The 22,500-nt window shown below is 42.4% G+C and overlaps 1 protein-coding gene across 3 annotated transcripts in view; it reads right to left on the bottom strand.

The window, feature by feature from the left end:
• MEMO1 (mediator of cell motility 1) overlaps nt 1–21,934 on the bottom strand; it is a 114,570-nt gene extending 92,636 nt beyond the window's left edge. Inside the window, exons 1-2 of one of the 3 annotated variants that reach the window (XM_041754962.1) lie at nt 21,812–21,874; nt 21,039–21,116 (exon numbers count right to left, since the gene is read on the bottom strand). In XM_041754962.1, the coding sequence (XP_041610896.1) occupies nt 21,039–21,116; nt 21,812–21,842 (109 nt within the window). In that variant the 5' untranslated portion in view covers nt 21,843–21,874. Of the gene's footprint in view, nt 1–21,038; nt 21,170–21,811 lie in introns of those variants that run through there. The other 2 variants (XM_041754963.1, XM_041754964.1) reach the window with 2 other exon arrangements.
• Between the last annotated feature and the right edge of the window lie 566 nt (nt 21,935–22,500).

Below are 22,500 nucleotides of genomic sequence, written 5' to 3'. Positions count from 1 at the left end.
CCTAGGCAGGGGGATCCCTGGGCCAAAGGCAGGCGCTAAACCACTGAGCCACCCAGGCTTCCCTCCAAACCCACCTTTGAATCCTGTTATAGTGGCTGTCTCTCTTACTGTTTATCTTCATACACACTCCCCACCCCCTGCAGTATACTCTGTACTATTATTATATACACCTCCCACTAATTACAGTGGCTAATTTTTCTTATTCCCAAGAGGACAGTGATAGAAGTGATTTTGATATACTTCTTCCCTCACTTCTGTGGTGAGGGATTAGGGATTATTGGAAACCTGTTGAATTAGAATTGCTAAGAAGTGGAACCCAGATATCTGCATATACCAAAGATGACTCTAATACACAACATAGAGAACCACTGCTTTGAGCCTTTAGGAAGGAAACTGGGTTGCTCAGAGTAGAAGATGCTATCACCATTACTAGTTTTGTATTTACTGCTCAGAGTGAAAGGTGACATTACCGCTATCATCTTTGTATTTCTAGCACCCAAAGCAGCATCTGGCACACAGCAGAAGCTCACTAAATGCTCACTAAATGCTTTATGAATGATTAGATGATTAATCTGACTACTAACTTGTCTGACACTAACTTGTCTGACACTAACTTGCCAAATATATGATGAAGTTAGCTTTAAATTATCTTGTTATCTTACTTGTCTGACACTAACTTGCCAAAAATATGACAAAGTTAGCTTTAAATTAAATGTTTAATTACATTTCTTAGTATGCTTACTTTACAAGAGTATGTTTTAGGACTCAGAAACCATGTAAATCAAAAAAAAAAGAAAAACCATGTAAATCAGATGCGACTGTACTGCTTTAATGATTACTGCTTCAATGATTTTCTTTTGTATTTGTATTTAAAGTCCTGATTATGGATAGCCTACATCATTTGGCTTATGCCTATTGTACATTTTCTTTTGTCATTCTCCCCCTTGTTCACTAGGATTCGTGAAACTGGTTATTTTTCCTTCCTGATTCCTTTAATATGGTAGGTCTTTTAGTCAGGGCTATTGTACTTGCTATCCCCTCTTCCTAGATGTTTCTATCCCTGAGACTTTTCTTGACTCTTAATTCTGCAGGTCTCAATTCAGTTGTTAGATACTTGAGGTGCCTTCCTTGCCTTTTTTTTTTTTTTAACTGTGTCTTCTCGATTAGAGTGGCTACAAAATACGTTTGTTTTGTAGCATTGATCACAATTTGAAGTTATTTTGCTGTTCACCTATTTACTGTCTGCCTCCCTTCTCTGTAATACATACACTCCCTGAGAACATAGACCTGCTTGCCTTTTTTATTGTTGTCTCCCCAGTGTCAGAAAGTCTTGGTATAAAATAGCAATTTTGTAAATTTCATTAAATAAAAAATGAATGAATGAGTGAAGAGAATATATAGAAGAAAATTTTGTTTATTCAGTATAGATCTTAAACTAAATAGAAAAGGTAATGGTTTGTTTATTTATCAGAGAGACAGAGAGAGAAAGAATCTTAAGCAGGCTCCATGCTCAATAAGGCCTGACTCAAGGCTTGATCTCACGACCCTGCGATCATGACTTGAGGTGAAATCCAGATTTGGATGCTTAACCAAATGAGTCACCCAGGTGCCTCATTTATTTATTAATAATTAAGGACTCTATGTGAATAACTTTGTTTTGCTGGATTAAGTGAAATATCACATACGTTTTAGGATTTCTGGTTTATAAAATTGCCTATAGAGTAGAATTTTTTTCTATTTGTAAATAGGTATGATTCTAAATAGTTGTTAAAACCAGTATAAGAGGGAATAACAGTAATTTCTGGCGGGAAATTTATAAATAAATAAGATAAAACCTTGCTGCTTATAACCATCCAAGAATTCTTTTGGATTAAGTATTTTAGATGAATTACCACTTTCAGCATTACAGCTTATATTTTAGGGATTTGGAAATATATGATTTCAGGGTCGACTTCTTCACTGGTGATGCTGACTAACATAAACTGTGAAAAGTAGAAGGGACAAAGCTGTGTAGTTGGACACAGCTTAGTTTATCGAGTCTCCATTTCTGTTTTGTGTAGAATTCTTCAACTCCTGAGGCTATCTTACTGGCTGTTTGCCAGCCTATAAACTGGCTTTTCTTGGGTTCAGACCCCCATTCCTGACTTAGTTATGACCAGATTGGAAGGGTCATAAGGTATCATGTGTTATATTACTACACTTGGTACTACTTGTCTCTATATTTGACTGTGGTAAAGAGATAATAAAGAAGTGACCAGGGGAGAAATTACTATAGATAGGGATTAGAGGAGGCCTTTCTGTGAAAGTAAAAATTAAACTGAAATCCCAAATGCTGTGAAGTTCTCAGGGAGAGAGATTTCCAGTAAGACGGAATATGTGGCTGAATTATAGTGAAGAACGATGGAGAAGGAGACTAGGACTACATCATAAACATTCTTGTAGGGCTGGTAAAATGGTTTAGGTTTTATTCTAACTATAATGGGAAGCTATATGAAATAGCAGAAAGAACTAAAAAAAAAAAATCTGATCAGGCCTTAAGATGTTTATAATAAACATTGAATGAAGAATAGTGGTTTAAAAATAAAAAGTTCTTTTTTTTAAAACATTATTTTTTTCTAAATATTTATTTATTTATTTATTTTATGATAGACAGAGGAGAGAGAGAGAGAGAGGCAGAGACACAGGCATAAGGAGAAGCAGGCTCCACGCAGGGAGCCCGATGTGGGACTCGATCCGGGGACTCCAGGATCGTGCCCTGGGCCAAAGGCAGACGCTGAACCGCTTAGCCACCCAGGGATCCCCTAAAAATAAAAAGTTCTTAAAAGGGACGCCTGGGTGGCTCAGTGGTTGAGCGTCTGCCTTTGGCTCAGGTTGTGATCGAGTCCCACATCGGGCTCCCGGCAATGGAGCCTGTTTCTCCCTCTGCCTCTGCCTATGTCTCTGCCTCTCTCTTTCTCTCTCTCTCTCTCTCTCTCTCTCTCTCTCTGTGTGTGTGTGTGTGTGTGTGTGTCATGAATAAATAAATGAAATCTTTAAAAAAAAAAAAAAAAAGGTGGGATTGGGGGAAGAGGTTAATACAACTGCCAAGGAAAAAGTAAGGATTTCTATTAACAGTTCTCAGAGTAACATCTGCAGATTCCTGGGGATCTCCAAGATCCTTTCAGAAGGTCCACCAGATTAAAATCATTTTCATAATAATATGAAAAACATTACTTGCTTCTTTCACTCTATTGGCATTTACTTTGATGGTTCAAAAATAACTAGGTAACTGCTAGCATCTTATTAGCACTAAACAATATAGCAGTCATTACAGTCTTCATTACCAAACACACTCAACAAACTTTTTTAAAAATCCAGTTTCAGGGATCCCTGGGTGGCGCAGCGGTTTAGCGCCTACCTTTGGCCCAGGGCGCGATCCTGGAAACCCGGGATCAAATCCCATCGGGGGGGGAAAAATCCCACATCGAGCTCCCGGTGCATGGAGCCTGCTTCTCCCTCTGCCTGTGTCTCTGCCTCTCTCTCTCTCTCTCTCTCTCTCTCGCTCGCTCGCTCGCTGTGTGCCTATCATAAATAAATAAAAATTTTTTTTAAAAAAATCCAGTTTCATTTAGGAACATCTTTGATGAGCTACAGCTATAAATATTACACATTTTATTATATTTCAACCCTTGAGTACACACTTTTCAGTATTCTGTGTGCTGAAATGGGAAGCATGATGGTTCTCCCAAGGGAAAAAATTTAACATGAGTTGCAAGCTGACCTAGCCACTTTTTTATGGAATACCATTTTTCTTGAAAGATTGACTGACAAAAAATGGTTACTTACTTAATCTTGGGTATTTAGCAGATATTTCCTTGAAAATCACTAGTGAGTCTATCACATTAAGGAAAACAACTGTCAATATATACTGCTGGCTATAAATTCAAGCTTTGAGAAACCTGAAATTCTGCAAAATTTGTTTCTATCATTATGGGCTTAAAAGCTTCCCAAGTCATAGACTTTTCTGATAAGAATGGTGTATTAACAAATGTGATTTTTAAACGATGAATGAAAAAATAAATAAATAAATAAGTAAATAAATAAATAAACGATAAACGATAAAATATATAAACATTTACAAGACCTGCATAACCCAAGGAACAAATTTCTTCCAAATGGCTAATGTACGGTGTTATAAAAATTCTGCATGGATGAAAGATCCACTTTAAGTGGAGGATAGACAGATCTTAACAAAAGAATAGTATAAAAACTTCATTGTTGGGGTGCCTGGATGGCACAGTCGATTAAGCACCCAACTCTTGGTTTCAGCTCAGGTTGTGATTTCAGGGTTGTGAGATCAAGTCTGCACTCCATGCAGAGTGGGCTTGAGAGTCTCTCTCCTTCTCCCTCTACCTCTTCCACTTCTATGGTCTCTCTTTCACCTCTCTCTTAAGTAAATAAATAAATAAATACCCCGCATTGCTAGGATTTCTAATTCCAAATTGGAATTAATCGGGCAGCCCCGGTGGCCCAGCGGTTTAGCACCACCTTCCGCCCAGGGCGTGATCCTGGAGACTCGGGATCCAGTCCCACATCAGGCTCCATACATGGAGCCTGCTTCTCCCTCTGCCTGTCTCTCTCTCTCTTTCTCTCTCTCTCTCTAATAAATAAATAAAAAATCTTAAAAATAACTAAAAAAAAAAGCACAAATTGGAATTAATCTTTTTTCTAAAACTGCCTTTAGAAGCACATCACCTTGATGCTGACAGTCTCACAGGTATATTAAATATGTATACTTCATCATATGTCAACTATATTTCAATAAAACAATTTTTAAAAATTACAACTTTAGCTTTAGTGACGTGTCAAAAAAGGATATCCAAAATTATCTGAAAAGTCCATTAAAATACTCTGCCCTTTTCCAATTTCATATCTGTATTTCTTGATATGGTTCAGGTTAAACAATGCATCACAACAAAACGAATGCAGTAACTTAACAGATATGAGACTCCAGCTGTTTTCTATTAAGCTAGACATTAAAGGTATTTGCAAAAATGTAATAAATGCCAATCATATTTTTCTTGTTTTGGAAAATACAGTTACTTTCATTAAAAATGCTATTAATAGTAAAGCATGGAATGAGTTTTTATTATTTTTTAAATAGAAGTAAATATTTTAAAAGTTCCTCAGTTTTAGTTTCTAATTTGGCAGATATTGATAGATATAATTCACATTTTTAAAAAAAGCCATTTGGGGTAATCAATCATTTTGAGGAGTAAAAAGGGACTGAGTTTGAAAAGTTTGAAAAATAACTGTTGGAGATCTAATGATATTTTATTTAGCTATTCAACTCTGGGTCACCTTACTGAATACACCTTAACTATCTTCCTTTGAAGAACCAGAATAAGCAATCAAAAAGGGGGTGTGATAAGCAGAATAATGACTCTCCATGTTAGAACATAAAAAGACTTTCAATTATTAAATTTGTTAAGTACAAAAAGTATAAAACAATTATACACTATACTACCACTTGCTGAAAAGGTGTAGGTAATGATAATACATTCATATGTGCTTCTTTATGCTTAACAAAACAATGCACACTCAAGAAATTGATAAAAGCATATACCTATAAGAGAAAGGGAACATGAAACACACAAGGGTGGCACAGGAATGAGCCTTTCAATCTTTTAATTTTTAAAAAAATATAAATGTGAAAAAATATGAATCCCAGGACTCCAGGATCATGACCTAAGCCAAAGGCAGACGCTCAACCACTGAGCCACCCAGATGCCCCAACTCTTTTATACTTAAAAGATACCACTGATAGGGACACCCGGATGGCTCAGTGGTTGAGCGTCTGCCTTTGGCTCAGGGTGTGATCCCAGGTCCTGGGATTGAGTCCCGCATCAGCATCCCCACAGGAAGCCTGCTTCTCCCTCTGCCTCTCTCTCTGTGTATCTCTCTCATGAATAAACAAATAACATCTTAAAAAAAAAAAAAGTCACTGATAGAACGAAAAACAAATTTAGATATTGCACAAGATAAAAAATAAGTCCGTGAACTTGAAAATAAAGCAAAAGCAAGAAATTATCCAAAGGGAAGCACAGAGAGGGAAAAAATAATTCCCAATTAACTACAGGATAATATCAAGCTATTTAGCATACTTTTAACTGGAGTCTAGAAAACAAGGGGTTAAAAAAAAACAAGGGGTATTTGAGGTGATAATGATTATTATGAATATTTTTTTAATTTGATGCAAACTATAATCTATGGATCCAAGAAACTTGGCAAATCCCAAAAAAGATAAACTCAGAGACTACTCAAAGGCATATAAATGATGAGAAAACAGTAATAAGTTAAAAAAAATTTTTTAACACAACCACAGGAAAAGAATAAACCATTGTATTGAGAGAAACAAACTTTTTTTAAAAAATGACAGAATTCAGGGGATCCCTGGGTGGCTCAGCGGTTTGGCGCCTGCCTTCGGTCCAGGCATGGTCCTGGAGTCCCGGGATCGAGTCCCACATCGGGTTCCCTGCATGGGGCCTGCTTCTCCCTCTGCCTCTCTGTGTGTGTGTCTATCATGAATAAATAAATAAAATCTTTAAAAAAAAATGACAGAATTCTCAGAAGCTGTGCAAGCCAAAATTCAATAGAATATAAAGTGCTAAAAAGAAGTAATGTCAGGGTGTCTGGGTGGCTCAGTCAGTAAAGTGTCTGACTCTTGATTTTTTTTTTTAAGATTTTATTTATTTATTCATGAGAGACACACACAGAGAGAGAGAGGCAGAGACATAGGCAGAGGGAGAAGCAGGTTCCATGCAAGGAGCCCGACGTGGGACTCGATCCTTGGTCTCCAGGATCACACCCTGGGCTGCAGGCGGCGCCAAACCACTGCACCACCAGGGCTGCCCTGACTCTTGATTTTGACTCAAGTCATGATCTCAGGGTGGAAAGATCAAGCCCCTCAAAGGGCTCATCACTCAGCAGCAAATGTGCTTGAGATTCTTTCTCTCCACCCCTTGTTCACATGCATATGCTCTCTCTCAAATAAATAAAAAATATTTTTTAAAAAAATCATTAGTCATTAGAGAAATGCAAATCAAAACCATAATGATACAATTTCACACTCATTAGGATGGCTATTATCAAAAAAAAAAAAAAATAGGAAAAAACAAGTGTTGGCAAGGATGTGAAGGAAATAGAACCCTTGAGCATTGCTGGAAGGAATGTAGAATAGTGCAACTGCTGTGGATAGCAGTTTGCTAATTCCTTAAAGAATCATGGCATTACCATATGACCCAGCAATTCCACTCCTAGATATATACCCAGAACAACTAAAAATAGGGACTCAAGCAGATACCAACATTCATAGCATTACTATTCACAAAGCCAAAAAGTACAAACAACCCAACTGTCCATCAACAGATGAATGATGAACAAAATATGGTATATACATAAAATGGATATTATTCAGCCTAAAAAGGAAATAAAATTCTGAGACATGTTACAACATGGATTAACCTTGAAAACATGCTAAATAAGCCAGACAAAAAAGGTAATACTGTACATGAGTCCACTTACCTGAGGCACCTTAAGATAGGCAAATTCATATATAAAGTGGAAGAGTGGTTGCCAGGAGATAGGGAGAGGAGTCAATGACCAGCTAGGATTTAATAGGTACAGACTTTCAGTGAGGGAAACATTCTAGAGATGTCTGTTGGGGATAATAGCAAATTGTATGAAAGTTCGTAATGCCATAGAAGTGTACACTTAGAAATTGGTAAGAATGAAAATTGTATGCCATGTATATTTGACTACAATAAAAAAAAAAAGTATCTTTGTATACCTAGGGCCTTGCTAGATAGTTTAAGCTAACAATATAATTTATAGTAAATGCCTGTTTTTGTTTTTCTGGTACCCTAGGCCACACCTGTATCACTCTGAGCTCTGCAAAAGACAGGAGGGCTGGAGACTGATTAGTGAAGGCAAATCACAACAGTGTTCCATGCCTACAAAGATGGACACCCCCACACACACCCATACACATCAATAAAAACCCTGGATACCAAGACCCAGGTGAGCTTTCCTGGCTGGCAGGACTTCATTCTTGTTGTCATGCATCACTGATGAGAGAATGAAATACTGTCAGAGCAATTCTACTGAGAGGACAAACTGGACCCTTACACCAGGTTTCTCCTGTACTCCACTGTATGTACCTTTTCCTTTCCTCGATATTAATCTGCATCTTTCCTCTGTAATGAACCCTACCTGTATATAACAGTCTTTCTGAGTTCTATGAGTCCTTCTAAGAAATCATCAAACCTGAATGTAGTCTTGCTGACCCCTGACACAGACGGAAAGGCATGTACCATGCAAACATTAACCATGAGAAAGCTGGCCTGGTTTTATTAATATAATATAAGGAACACTTCAGAACAAGAAAATTACCAGATATAAAGAGGAATATAAGTAATAACAGTCAAGTCAAGAAAACAATCCCAAATATGTACATCAAATAATAGATTCAAAATACATGAAACGACAAATCAACAAAACTAAAAGAAACAATACACAAATCCTTAATTATGGTTGGAAATTTCAACACTGCTCTGAGGAATTAACATATATAATAAGGAAAATCAATAGGAATATAGATGATTTAAATATAATAACCCAGCTTAACCTAATTAACATTTAGAAAGCATTCTACCCCACAACTACAGAAAACATACATTATTTTCAAATGAACACAGAACATTCACCAAGACAGACCATGTAATGAGCCATAAAACAAGTCTATTGTTACTTGTCTGGGCCCAAGGGAGAAAAACAGATGCAACATTTCCTGAACTTATTTGACGATAAAGCCTTTCTGCAAAGGCATCTCCAGGGACTACTGTTTCTCAGAACATTTTGGGAAAAACTATCCCACCCATTTTCACCTCTTCCTAATTCTCCTAGTTGTGACTAGCAAAACAAGGTAAACCAATAAAAAGAACCTTTCCTAGGCTACTCAGCCAGAACTAGCCAATCTTACAATACCTGCAAAAGTCCTTAGGCAGAAATAAGTTTTATATATTTGGGAAACAGAAGGGGGCCAGAATGGCTGGAACACTAAAGGGTAAGTGGTAGGAGATAAATCAGAAAGTTAACCAGAGGTCAGAGTACGTAAGACCTTCTAAGCCTAAGAATTTTGAATGTGATTTGTAAGTATAAGGGGAGGGTTTTGAGAAAAGGATATTATCTCATTCACATATTTAAAGATCTCCCTCTCTCTGCTGTGTAAAGAACAGAATGGAAACTAGGCAACTGTTAAGAGTTAAGCTCTAGTAATGGTAAATGAGATTAGAAGACGAGAGCAGCTCAGACCAGACTTAAATATGTATGTGAAAGAAAAAACACCCCGACAAATCTATATAAACTGCTGATGGGATGCCGGGGTGGCTCAGTTGGTTAAGCATCTGCCTTGGGCTCAGGTCCTGATCCTGGGGTTCTAGGATCAAGCCCTGCATCTGACTCCCTATTGAGCGAGGAGTCCGCTTCTCCCTCTCTCTGCCCCTCCACCCTACTTGAGCACGCACTCTCACTCTCTCTTCACTCTCTCTTGCTCATTCTCTCTCCCAAATAAATAAAATATTTTTAAATATATAAACTGTGCTGAGATGTCTTTAAGCATTTTCTCTACTTGGCTCCCAGGATATCTCATTCTCTGCCTAATGAAATGCTTAATCGGTCTTCCTTATGTGATCTCCCTCATCACTCCAACCTCTTCAGGTTAGAAATGTTTTAAGGCTCAGTCATGAAACTTTCTTCCAGCTATTCTCATTCTTGTGGTGACTTCACCCAGACACTTGGCTTTAAATACCAGTAATCCCCAATTTTACATCTCCAGTCTAGGCCTCTTCTCTAAACTACCAGGTTCATGTACCCTCGGAACTGTAAAGCTAGCACCTCAAAATTTAACAAACCAAAACTGACTCACTAACCTGCCTCCCTCAATTTTTTTCTCTTAAGTCCTCCATACCTCAGATGGTAGCAACTCCATTACTGCAATTGCTAAGGGATAAACCTTAAAAAATATCCATGACTCCTGTCTTTTTTCTCTCACACCCTACTTTTAAGTATGGCAACAAATCCTTTCAGCTCTATCTTCAAAATATAACCAATAACCAACCACTTCTTACCCACCTCACTGCTATTACTCAATCCAAACCTTTATCATCTCTCACTTGGACTACTGCTTTCCTCTCAACTGGTCTCTCTAGTTCTGCCCTTGCCACTGTCTTCACCACTCCCCAATGCTCAAAATAGCAGTCAAGTGATTCTAGTAAATCTAAATTAGATCATGTCATCAACTGCTCGAAACCTTCCAATAGCAGTCTTACTCAAGAAAAGTCCTTACAGAGTGGTCTTCAAGACTTATCTGACCACAACACCTCTGTGCCTCTGCTCCAGCCATTTACTTTTTTTATTTTATTTTATTTTATTTTATTTTATTTTATTTTATTTTATTTATTTTATTTATTCAGGAGAGATAGAGAAAGGCAGAGACACAGGCAGAGGGAGAAGCAGGCTCCATGCAGGCAGGCATGTACCATAGAGGTACATGGGAGAAAAGAATGCAGGATGGGTTCTGTGAAATTGTGAATCAAGATGATACACTTAATGGTGTTTATTCGAGTCAAATGGGTATCTCTTAAAATTTCTCCAAGTACAACTCTTAATTCAGATGATTCACTAGTAGAAAAGAAATGTACAAGTGATTTAGTAACCAGACTTAGGATTTTCTATTGTCTTTGTTTTACACTGGAGCTTCAAAAGATGATCTTCTTTTCATCTTACAATTTAGCATACCAATTTATACTATAACATCTGGATATCTAGTAGAAATGATTCAATTGTAGTCTCCTTATAGCAGTTTAATTGAAAAGATAAGCATGTTAGTTTGAATCTGTCATTTTGAGAGATCCAATATGGAATCTCTCTGAATAAAACTCCTAGGTCCTTGGCCTTTTGTGAACCCCAGGAAAAAAAAAAAAAAATGGGATGTGGGACTCAATCCCAGGTCTCCAGGATCACACCTTGGACTGAAGGTGGCACTAAACCGCTGAGCCACCAGGGCTGCCCTCCAGCCATTTACTTTTAACATCATATCACACTACTCTATTCCAGGATCACTTCATACCAGTTGCAAAGGCCTCCCCACTGTTCGTCAAACACTTCACATCTGCTTTAGCCTCCGGACCTTTGAACTTACTGTACCCTAAAACTATCTAGAATCCAAGGCTTGCTCTGTCATCTACTTCAAATCTTCACTCAAATGTTATTCAAATGAAGTCTTCTCTTTTGATGTTATTTAAACTTGCAAACTTCTCTCCCATCCTAAACATTCTCTACACACCAGCAAACCCTACTTTATTTGCTTGATAATTCTCCCCAGCACTTTCCTGTATCTAACATACTATATATTTTACTTATTTACCTTATTTATTGTCTCTTTTCCAAATAGAACATATACTCTAGGGATTTTTGTTTCATTGCCAGCTACAAAACTAGTCCCTAGAGCAATACCTTTCATAGAGAATTCAGTTTATTCAAGATTGAATCACAATGTTAAATAAAGCCTCTCCAAAAGTGTCAAGTTTTGCTAGGCCTATGGTGCCTGGGTAGCTCAGTCAGTTAAGAATCTGCCTTCGGGGGCAGCCCCAGTGGCTCAGGGGTTTAGCACCGCCTTCAGCCCAGGGTATGATCCTGGAGACCCGGGATCGAGTCCTACATCGGGCTCCCTGCATGGAGCCAGCTTCTCCCCCTGCCTGTGTCTGCCTCTCTCTCTATGTGTGTCTCTCATGAATAAATAAATAAAATCTTTAAAAAAAAAAAAAAAAAAGAATCTGCCTTTGGCTCAGGTCATATCTCAGTGTCTCAGATCAAGCCAAGTCAGGCTCCCCACTCAGCAGGGGTCTGCTTCTTCCTGTGCCCCTTCCCTACTTGCTCTTGTGAAAAAAACAATATACACTGTTTCTTCCAAAATCAGCAGGTAGTTCTTTAATCCTAATCTATTTAGTTTTTAGAAATTAGAAGGAAATCCAGAATATCCATCCATCTGGAGAATGGTGAGATTGATCAGAAAAGGAAAAAAAAGAAACTTTTCCAAATGAAAACATATTAGTTAGGTTACTAAAAGCATAAGTATTATGATGATATAAATGGAATCTTCAATGTTACATGAGCTATATGTAGTAATACACATCTCCAACAGCATCATCTTAGATGACAAAATGCTCCAAGATTTTCAAAAAAGTAAATTAAAAAGAGAGAGAAAAGCAATGAGCTTAAGATGGAGGAGGATAGGCTACTTAAAAACAGATCATGGTGGGCTACCTGTGTGGCTCAGCTGGTTGAACATCCAACTCTTGGTTTAGGCTCATGTAATGATCTCATGGGTTGTGGGATGGAACCCTCGGTTGGACTCTGCACTCAGCAGGGAATCTACTTGAAGATTCTCTCTCTACCCCTCTCCCTACTGCTCTCTCTCTCTCTCTCTCTCTCTCTAATAAATAAAATCTTTAAAAAAAAAAAAAAGTTTTCCTAAGCCTGAATCTAAATCTGGGACTAGCCTAAAACACACACACACACACACACACACACACAATTCATTTGTCAGTATTTACATTCTATGAATAATAGTCAATATTCATAAGTGTTTCTAGTCACAATTTTATTATTTTATAATCTACTTACTTAAAATTATAGAGATGCTTACTGATTCCAAATAATTCAACTTCTTTCTTACTCCAGAACCACTACAATTAGAAAAAACAATAGCCTTCAGCCAAAAGACCTATGTTCAAATCCTAGCTCACTGTTTACCAGTAGTATGACTCGCAAATTTAGCCTCCTCCAAGTCTTAGTTTCTCATCAATAAAATAGCAAGGAGGGGGTAGATTAAAGTCCTGCCTGCCTCATCTATCCTATACCTAATCACAGGCTTATTGTGAAAATCAAAAATGTATGAGAAAATGCTTTAGAGTGGTGGTTCAGTCAGTTAATCGTCTGCCTTTGGCTCAGGTCATGATCCTAGGGTCCTGGGGTCAAGCCCTACATGGGGCTCCCTGCTCTGCAGGGAGCCTGCTTCTCCCTCTCCCTCTGCATGCCACACTCCCTGCTTATGCTCTCTCTGTCAAATGCATAAATAAAATCTTAAAAAAAAAAGAAAGAAAGAAAATGCTTTATAAACCATAAATTATATACAAGTGTGAGTTAAATGTCAATAGTTTGGGGAAAATCTAAAATGAAACAGAGAGGTTCAATGTTTGGGACAACATATCTCACCATACCTCTCTGGAGTCAGACTGGCTCCCTGGAGTCAGACTCTTCCACTTACTACACCTTAAACATGTTACTCAACCTCTCTGACTCATTGTTTCCACATCCATAAATGGAGATAATACCAACCTTGTAGCGTCCTTTTGAGGATTACAGCTTATATTCAAATATATGTAATGTACCTATGTAATAAGCTTAATGAAGGGCATTTTTATGATCATCATGGTCTTCCAAATGGACAAAAACCCAAAAACAGATAAATACAAACTGCATCATGGAGCTAAGAAAGAAAATGATTTTGATTTGGAAATTATATGAGAAAAAAACATGAAGGAAAGTAAGAAAGAGCCAGAGGTAATCAAGCAATAATCTCAACAGTTTGCCTATTAAATTTGCTCTTTCTTTGTGTTGCTTTTCTCCAAGTAAAATAGCAGGATGAAATGCAAAGAAAAAAAATCAGCATACAGACCACTATATTTAGTAACCTAAAAAAGTAATTTTTTTAAAGAATTTTATTTATTTATTCAACAGAGAGCCCAAGCAGAAGGAGCTGCAGGCAGAGAGAGAGGGAGAAGCAAGCTCCCCACAGAGCAGGGAGCCCCATGTGGGGCTTGACCCCAGGACCCTAAGATCATGACCTGAGCCCAAGGCAGACCCTTAACCAACTGAGCCACCCAGGCACCCCTAAAAAAGTTAGTTTTTTTTTTTTTTTTAAGATTTTATTTAGTTATTCATGACAGACACAGAGAGAGAGAGAGGCAGAGACACAGGCAGAGAGAGAAGCAGACTCCATGGAAGAAGCCCAATGCGGGACTCCATTTCCAACTGCAGGATCACGCCCCGGGGCCGAAGGCAGGCGCTCAACCACTGAGCCACCCAGGGATCCCAAAAAGTGAATTTTAAAACTAAGTATTATATAATCTTTTTTCTTCAAAGAAGAATGTTTTTTATTGGTCAGTTTTTCAATTTTTCACACACTAAGATGTACTTCAACACCCGAAACTCAAGGCACATATCAAAAAAATTAAACAACCGTGGTTTTCCAACTACAGAACGCTGATACATTTTATTAAATGTTTAGAAATACAGCAAAATGAATGAAAACAACTCAAAAAGTAAAACTGCATTAAGATATAGATCATACAAACACTTAATACTCTTTGAAATAATTTGCCTTTGATATATTTCCTCAATTCTAAGACACCAATAATTATAAGATGTACCACCAATACAACAACCATTTTCCAGGGGAGGGAGGGAGTCCCCACATTAAATATACATTTGGATACAAATACCTAACTTAAATAAACTGATTTCAAAAAACATTAAAATGTAATGTATCCTTCTGGGATGCTGAAAATGTTCTATCTCTTGATCTAAAGGGCTGGTTACATACAGTATGTCAAATTTGTGAATATTCATCAAAGTATACACTTGACTTGTATACTTTTTCTGTATCTACATTTGGTTCAACAAAAAAATGTATGTAATGTACCAACTCCATTACACATACAGCTATCAACGAAATGAATTATTGATCTAAATATGAAAAGTAAAAAGATACAAAGTTTTTAAAAAGAAAACACAGGAAAGGAACTTCAAGATACTGACACAGGCAAAGATTTCAAAAATGGAACCAGGACACCTGGGAGGCTCAGTGGTTGAGGGTCTGTCTGCCTTCCGCTCAGGGTGTGAACCCAAAATCGAGTCCCACATCAGGCTCCTGCAGGGAGGGGAGCCTGCTTCTCCCTCTGCCTATATCTCTGCCTCTCTCTGTGTCTCTCACGAATAAATAAAATCATTAAGAAAAAAAATGGAAACAAAAAAGGACTAACCAATTGATAAACAGGACTTCTTTAAGCACTTTCATTCACCAAAACACCAAGATCCTAAAAGAACTAGCTACAGAGTAAACTATATCTGCAATGCATATAACCAACAAGACTATAACCAGAATATGTAAACTATACATCAATACGAAAAAAGTAAACAGCCTAATAGAAAAAAAAGGCAAAATACTTAAAGGCTTCACAAAAGCAAAATCCAAATGGCCAATAACACAGGGTCCCTAGGGGATCCCTGGATGGTGCAGCGGTTTAGCGCCTGCCTTTGGCCCAGGGCGTGATCCTGGAGACCCGGGATTGAATCCCACGTCGGGCTCCCGGTGCATGGAGCCTGCTTCTCCCTCTGCCTGTGTCTCTGCCTCTCTCTCTCTCTGTGTGTGTGACTATCATAAATAAATTAATTAATTAAAAAAAAAAAACACAGGGTCCCTAATATGAAAAAGTGCTCAACTTTATTAGTCATCAGGAAAAGAAAATTAAAAAACTACAATGCAATACCAGCACACACCAGTCCAGAACAACTAAAAATAAAACGAGTGGCAATAATGCTGACAAAGAAAAACTAGAACTCTCATACACTGGTGATAGGAGTGTAAATTTGTAAAACCACTTTCCAAAACCTTAGCATAATCTAATAAAATGAGCATATCATAACCATGACTTAATAATTCCACTCTAAGGTATATACCCAAAATGCCGCACTTGCACGCGCGCACACACACACACACACACACACACACATACATGTGTGTTCGCCAGAAAAAAAAGTACAAAAATGTTTATTGCAGGGGCACCTGGATGGCTCAGGCGGTTAAGTGTCTGACTCTTGATCTCAGGGTCTTGAATTCAAGCCCTGCATTGGACTCCACACCCACACTAGGCATGGAGTCCACATACATACATGAGTTCCTTGCAGCAAAACCTCTAATATCTACCAACAGTAGAATGGATACGCTCTGGTATATTCACACAACAGAGAACAGCAATGAGAAAAAACAAACTACAACACAATAAGGGTTAATCTCATAAATGTAATGTTGAGCAGAAGCAGCTCAAACAAGAAATACTTTATGATTTTACTTCATATAGAGTTCGAAAACAGACAAAATTTTTCTAGTGTTAGAATACAAGGAACACAGTAAGGGTTGGGGATTTCAGTACTTCTATGTTCCTTAAGCTGGGTGCTGATTACATAAATGTACTTATTTTGTGAAAATTCACCTAGTCATACACTCTTCTATATGTATGTCACACTTCTTTAAAAATCTTAGACCGGGGGCAGCCCGGGTGGCTCAGTGGGTTTAGCACCACCTTCAGCCCAGGGCCTGATCCTGGAGACCCAGCATCGAGTCCCACGTCTGGCTCCCTGCATGGAGCCTGCTTCTCCCTCTGCCTCTCTGCCTCTACCTGTGTGTGTGTGTCTCATGAATCAATAAATTAAAAAAAAAAAAAAAAATCTTAGGGCATCTGGGTGGCTCAGTTGATCAAGTGTCTGCCTTCAACTCAAGTCGTTGATCCCAGAGTCCTGGGATCAAGTCCCACATCGGGCTCCCAGCTAAGCAGGGAGTCTGTTTCTCTCTCTGCCTTTCCCCTCTGCTCAGTGATCTCTCTCCCCCACTTCCACAAATAAATATATAAAATCTTAAAAAAAAAAAAAAAACTTAGATAAAATGGGGTCCCAACTGGTGAATCAGGATTTCTAATCCTTTCCCACCACTAATATTCTTCACCCATACTATCCTCAGAGATTTAACTGCAATGGTCCTTAATCACCCCTGCTGCTCTTCAGGATTTAAACAATCAATACCTTTGCCATATTTACTATATGTCAAGCACTTTAACACTCATTCATTCAAATACTTACTGAGTATCTACTATGTACAAAATCTGTGCTGAGTATTTAAGGTACCAAAAATTGGGATCCCTGGGTGGCGCAGCGGTTTGGCGCCTGCCTTTGGCCCAGGGCGCGATCCTGGAGACCCGGGATCGAATCCCACATCAGGCTCCCGGTGCATGGAGCCTGCTTCTCCCTCTGCCTGTGTCTCTGCCTCTCTCTCTCTCTCTCTCTCTCTCTGTGACTATCACAAATAAATAAAAAAAATAATAATAAGGTACCAAAAATTAGTAAGATACTGTCCCAAGCTTCAAGGAATTCCTAATCTTACAGAAGACCACACATACAGGGGTACCTGGGTGGCTCAGTTAAGCATCCAACTCTTGGTTTTGGCTCAGGTCGTAATCTCATAGGTCATAAACAGGGAGTTTGCTTGAGATCCTCTCCCTCTGTCCCTCCCCCCAACTCATGTGTATGCTCTCTCCCTCCCTCTCTCTCTCTAAAATAAATAAATAAATCTTGGAAAGAAAAAAAAAAAAGATGATGACCACACATACAGATAACCAAATAAATGTACAGAGATATGCACAGGACATTACAGAATTACAAAGGATCAACAAAAACAACCTAGAGAGGTCAGGTATCGGGACAGCCATCATGAAGGTATGAACAACTGAGTCTTTAAAAGAAGAGTAGGAATTATCCAGGCAAAATGCATTCCATCAGAGCAAACAGCTTGAGTAAAAAGCACAGTATATTTAAAGAAACAATTACAGCTGCTACATGTTGCTTAAGGGTGGTAAAAACAAGGACTGAGATGGGGTAGAAGGAGTGGTCAAAGAGATAGTAGGATGCCAAGTCATGAAGAAACTTAGACCTCTTCCAAACGGCAAGATGGGTCAGTGAGATTTATGCAAAGGAATTATGTGGTCAGATAGATAGATTATTCAGGGAGCAATGCAGAGGATGAACTTAAGGAGGATAAGGCTAGTTAGGAGGCAGTTAAAAGTGTCTTGAGAGAAGATAGTAAGAGCCTGAAATAATGCAATAAAAGCTAGAATAAATATGGAGAAAATACAGAGTACAGATACATTATGCTGCTGGGTCTAGAGATCCCACTTTGAGAACCACTAACCTACACTAGAGGTCGGCATATTTTTCTGTAAAGGGCCAAATAATAAATATTTTAGGCTTTACGGGCCACAGACGGTTTCAACGGCACTTATGTTTGTTTTTTAAACCCTTTGAAAATTAAAAACTGTTCTTGGCTGGTAGACTTGCTCATGATGAGGGCCGCAGGCCGGATTTGACCTGTGGGCATAGTTTGCTGAGCCCAGCCATACACCGGTAAAGAAATGAGGATTAACCTTCCTAGGAGATTAATTTTCCTAAAATGCTACTCCCATATTAGTTCCCTACTCAGAAACTTCCCCCTTGGTCCTGACTACCTACTGAATAAATCAAATCACTATGATGCATAGCATTCACAGGCATCCATACTCTAGCACCAATTTAATACTCCAGGCTCAAGAACTATACCCCAGTATGAACCATTCATTCTTATTAAATTTATCTACTTATATTATTCGCCTCTGTATTTTGTGGTGTTCCCCCAAAGTTTCTTCTCCTCTCCAAACCTACCTAAGTACCATTCCTTCAAAGCACACTCCAAATCCTACCTTGAAGTGATTCCATAATCCTCAGAACTCCTAAAAGCCCTATCTCAATTTATCCAAAATGTATTTGCCATCTTATGACTTACTTCAAATAAAGTGTAAATTCCTTGAAAATAAAGAATAATTTATACTTCTATCAATGGATTTAGCATATAACAATGAAGATATTTATGTGTATTGATATGTAACATATATGCACACGCACTTTTTTTTTCTTAGCTAGCTATGTAACTGATGCAAATGTGATTTCACCCTTACCTATAACAGTAACCGAATACTTTAATTCTATGGACATGATCTGAATGCTGTAGAAAAGACAGAATGACAAACCACAACCACATCTGTCTCTTCTATTACTCGAGTTTTTCGAAATAGTTCACTAAGGAAACAATAATAACACAAGTAAAATTTTTTCCGATGGTCAATGCTATCAACCTAGGTACACTGGAGTAATGTGAAGTAAGTTGTTAGACCAAATCAAACTTTACTTCTCTATTTTTACTTATTTTTAAAATATGAAATAAGCTTTTACAACTACATTGCTTTAAATTCATCCCTTATCATTACTTAAGTTTAAAATCACACATACATATAGACACACACACACACACACACACACACACACGCCACACATGCTCTGACTTTTTTTAACAATAAGGTTCTCTATGACAATTCACATTATCAAAGTGGCATTACTGACTTTACTGAGAATTTAAGGAAATAAGATTGCATTTCAAATGTCTGAGAAAAGAGTTGTTTAGGAATCGTTGAATCATTATACTGTACACACCTGAAACTAATATAACACTGTAAAAAAAATAAAATCACACTTATACCCAAAAAAAGAAGGAAATAGTTTGTGTTCACTCACTACTGATAAATAGCTATAGTCGGAGAATGTTTGGGGCTAGATTAAAGGATTCTTGTTATATTTGAGGTTACCGAAGAAGTCGTTTCAAGTCCAAAGTGCGAGATATACCTTATTTTACTACCTAAAGGATATTCAAGAATCTATAAAAATTCCTCCAGGATCATTTGCCCAAACGTCAAGGCAAACTCCATGAAAAAGTCTAAAACACTTATAGAGAGATACAGGAACAAAACCAAAAGAAATAAAAGACGGCCATGAACGGGAGCACGGAGACTTCCTACCGCTTCGGAAGGCGGTGAAGAGCGGCTTGGTGACCCACAACCGGGAAGGGCCCGTGCACTGGCGGATCGAGCGTCAGCGACGCCAGGGCCCCGGGGACTCCCGTTTCTCGGTCCCGCTGTGCCACCGGCCAGAAGCGCAGGGCGGGCACGTCCCCGGATGCCCACCGCGGCGGGCTCGGCGGACACTGTCGGGCCGTGCGACCGGGGAAGGGGCGGGCGGGCTACCTGTCAGGCCCCGCGGGTCCCCGCGCCGCGGACCTCCAGCCAGTCGGGGAGCGCAAGTGTCTCCGAGCCCCGGGGAGCAGCAAGTCGGGGACAGGAGTTTCCCCCGATCCTTGTCGCCGGCCGGCCCGGCTCGTGCGAGATCCGCATCGGTAAAGTCGGGTCTGGTCACCCGCACGAATCACGGTGGAACTTTCTTTGTTAACTCGCCAGAAATGGGACTCCTGAAGGTACTCCCGGGAACACGGTCGCCGCAACCCAGGAGCTCATTAAAGGGAACGTCCCTGGGCTCTTACATAAAAGGGCTCGAGTCTGGGGGCGGCGCTGACGGGGCGGCGGGCTGGGGCTGGGGCTGGGGCCGGGGCCGGGGCTGGGGCTCGGGAGGGCGGCTCGGCCGGGCGGGAGGGCGGCCGCGGGGGGAGGCCGGCGCGCCGAGGCCGTGTCCCGCTGCCCCTTCCGCGACGGACAGCAACAATGAAAACACTGACAAAAGGGCTGGGAGGCCGCCCGCCGCCCGCCGCCGCGGCAGCCCCTGCCCCTGCCCCTGCCCCCGCCCCCGCACACCGGCCCCGCGAACCCCGGGGACGGCCTCCCGCCGCCCAGGCGACCTCGCAGGCGGGGACCCCGCGTCCGGCGCGGCGGCGTGAGAAAGTCCGGCGCCCGCGCTCGCGTGCAGGCAGCCGGGCACCGCGGAGGGGAGGCCGGGGCGCCCGCCGGTCCTACCTGCCTCCCCCGCCGGGGCGCCGTCCTCCCGGGGCCGGGGCGGGCGGGGGCCGGGGCGGGCGGGGGCCGGCGGGCTCGGGGGCCGGCGGGCTCGGGTCCCGGCCTCCAGCCTGGCCCCGGGAGGGCGCGCGCCGCCGTCCGCCCCACACTCGGCGGCGAGCGGGCGGCGGCGCGGGATGCCCGGGGGCGCCCCCTCCGCACGCGGTCCGCGGCCGAGCCGAGCCGAGCGGGCCGAGCGGGCCGAGCGGGCCGAGCGGGCCGGCCGGCCTGGGGCCCTACCTGAGGCTGTGTACCAGCTCCCGGCGTGGCTGGCTTCCCGGCAGACCACTCGGTTGGACATCTTGGTGCCTGTGCCGCCTATGGTGCACGAGGATGAATGAGGAGGCGGCGGCGGCGGCGGCGGGAGCGGCTCCCCGAGGGGACGAGACGCCGCGGGCCCAGCCCAGGAGGAGGCGGCGGCGGCGGCGGCGGCGGCGGCGGCGGGGAGGGGATCGGCCCGGCCCAGGAGGAGGAGGCGGCGGCGGCGGCGGCGGCGGCGGCCCGGGAGGACGAGATGGCAGCCGGGGCGGTGGCGGCCGCAGCGACAATCAGCACGAGCGCCGGCGAGCGCCGGAAGATGGGGCCCGCGGCGGCCTCACCGAAGCCCGGAAAGCCCTGGCCCCGGCCCCCGGCCTCGCCGCCGCTCCCCGGCCGCGGCTGGTTCCGCCGAGCCGCCCCCACGGCCCCCTCCCCGCCGGCCTCCCCAGCCGGCGCCGCTGACCCCACCCCCGTGACTCCGCGCCCGCCCCCTCCCCTCCCCCCGCCCCCGCGGGACTCCCCGCACCCACCCCCGCCCCCGCCCCGCCCCCGCCCCCACCCCGGCAGGGCCCGGCCGCCGGCCCGCGGGCCCCGCCCCGCCGCGCTCCTCCTGCGGCCGCGCCGCGAGGTTAACGGCGGAGGCCGGACAGGCCCCGCGGGGAGGCGGCCGCGGCCGCAGCTCCGCGCGCACGAAAGCCCAGGGCCGGGCCTGAACCGGGGAAGGCAGAGCCGCGGAGGAGCCAGCGCTTCCTTACTCGCCACTAGCGGGTCCTGCCCACTGAGCATGCCCAGCAGCCGCGGCCGGGCCCGCCGAGATCGCCGCGTGCACGCTCCGCGCTCCGGGGTTTAGCGGCAGCAGAGGCCGGGGGCGGGGGGCGGGGAGCGGGAGCCGCCGCGGGCCAGCCCCTCCCCTCCCCTCCCCTCCCCTCCCCTCCCCCTCCCCCTCCCCCTTCCGCGCGCGAGGAGCGCCCCGGGCTCGCCGCCGCCGCTTCCCGCGGGCCGGTGCTGCGCGCCCTCCCCGCCTCGGCACACACGCCCGAGGTTCCACTCCCGGGGACGCGAGCCTGCGGCCTCCTTCACGAAGTTCCTGTAGAGGCACAGGCACATGGCATGAGGGCAGGGGCCCCCTCAAACGCTAGCCGTTGCTTCCCGGGGCCACTCCTACACCTGTTTCATTGTATACGGATGTATACAAGGTGCATGTCTTCACTCCCTAATTAGATTCAAGTGTGAAAATAGCGAGGCTAGCCTCAGTTATTCCCACCCATGAAAAGGGGATAGCGTATCAAGGAGTGCCCCTGGGTTATCAGGTAATAAATGTAGAGCCTGACGGAGTATTGCGTGCAACAAACATTATTTACAACCCCTCCTCTTATAAATCCCAGTATTTCACATAAGTGTCAGGAACAAAGAATTCCTCTAAAACTATTGAAGAATCACAGAG

The sequence above is a fragment of the Vulpes lagopus genome, chromosome 5 (assembly GCF_018345385.1).
Source record: "Vulpes lagopus strain Blue_001 chromosome 5, ASM1834538v1, whole genome shotgun sequence".
Lineage (NCBI taxonomy): Eukaryota > Metazoa > Chordata > Mammalia > Carnivora > Canidae > Vulpes > Vulpes lagopus.
The sequence above is the reverse complement of the archived record's forward strand: the minus strand, read 5'-3'. Positions and strand labels throughout refer to the sequence as shown.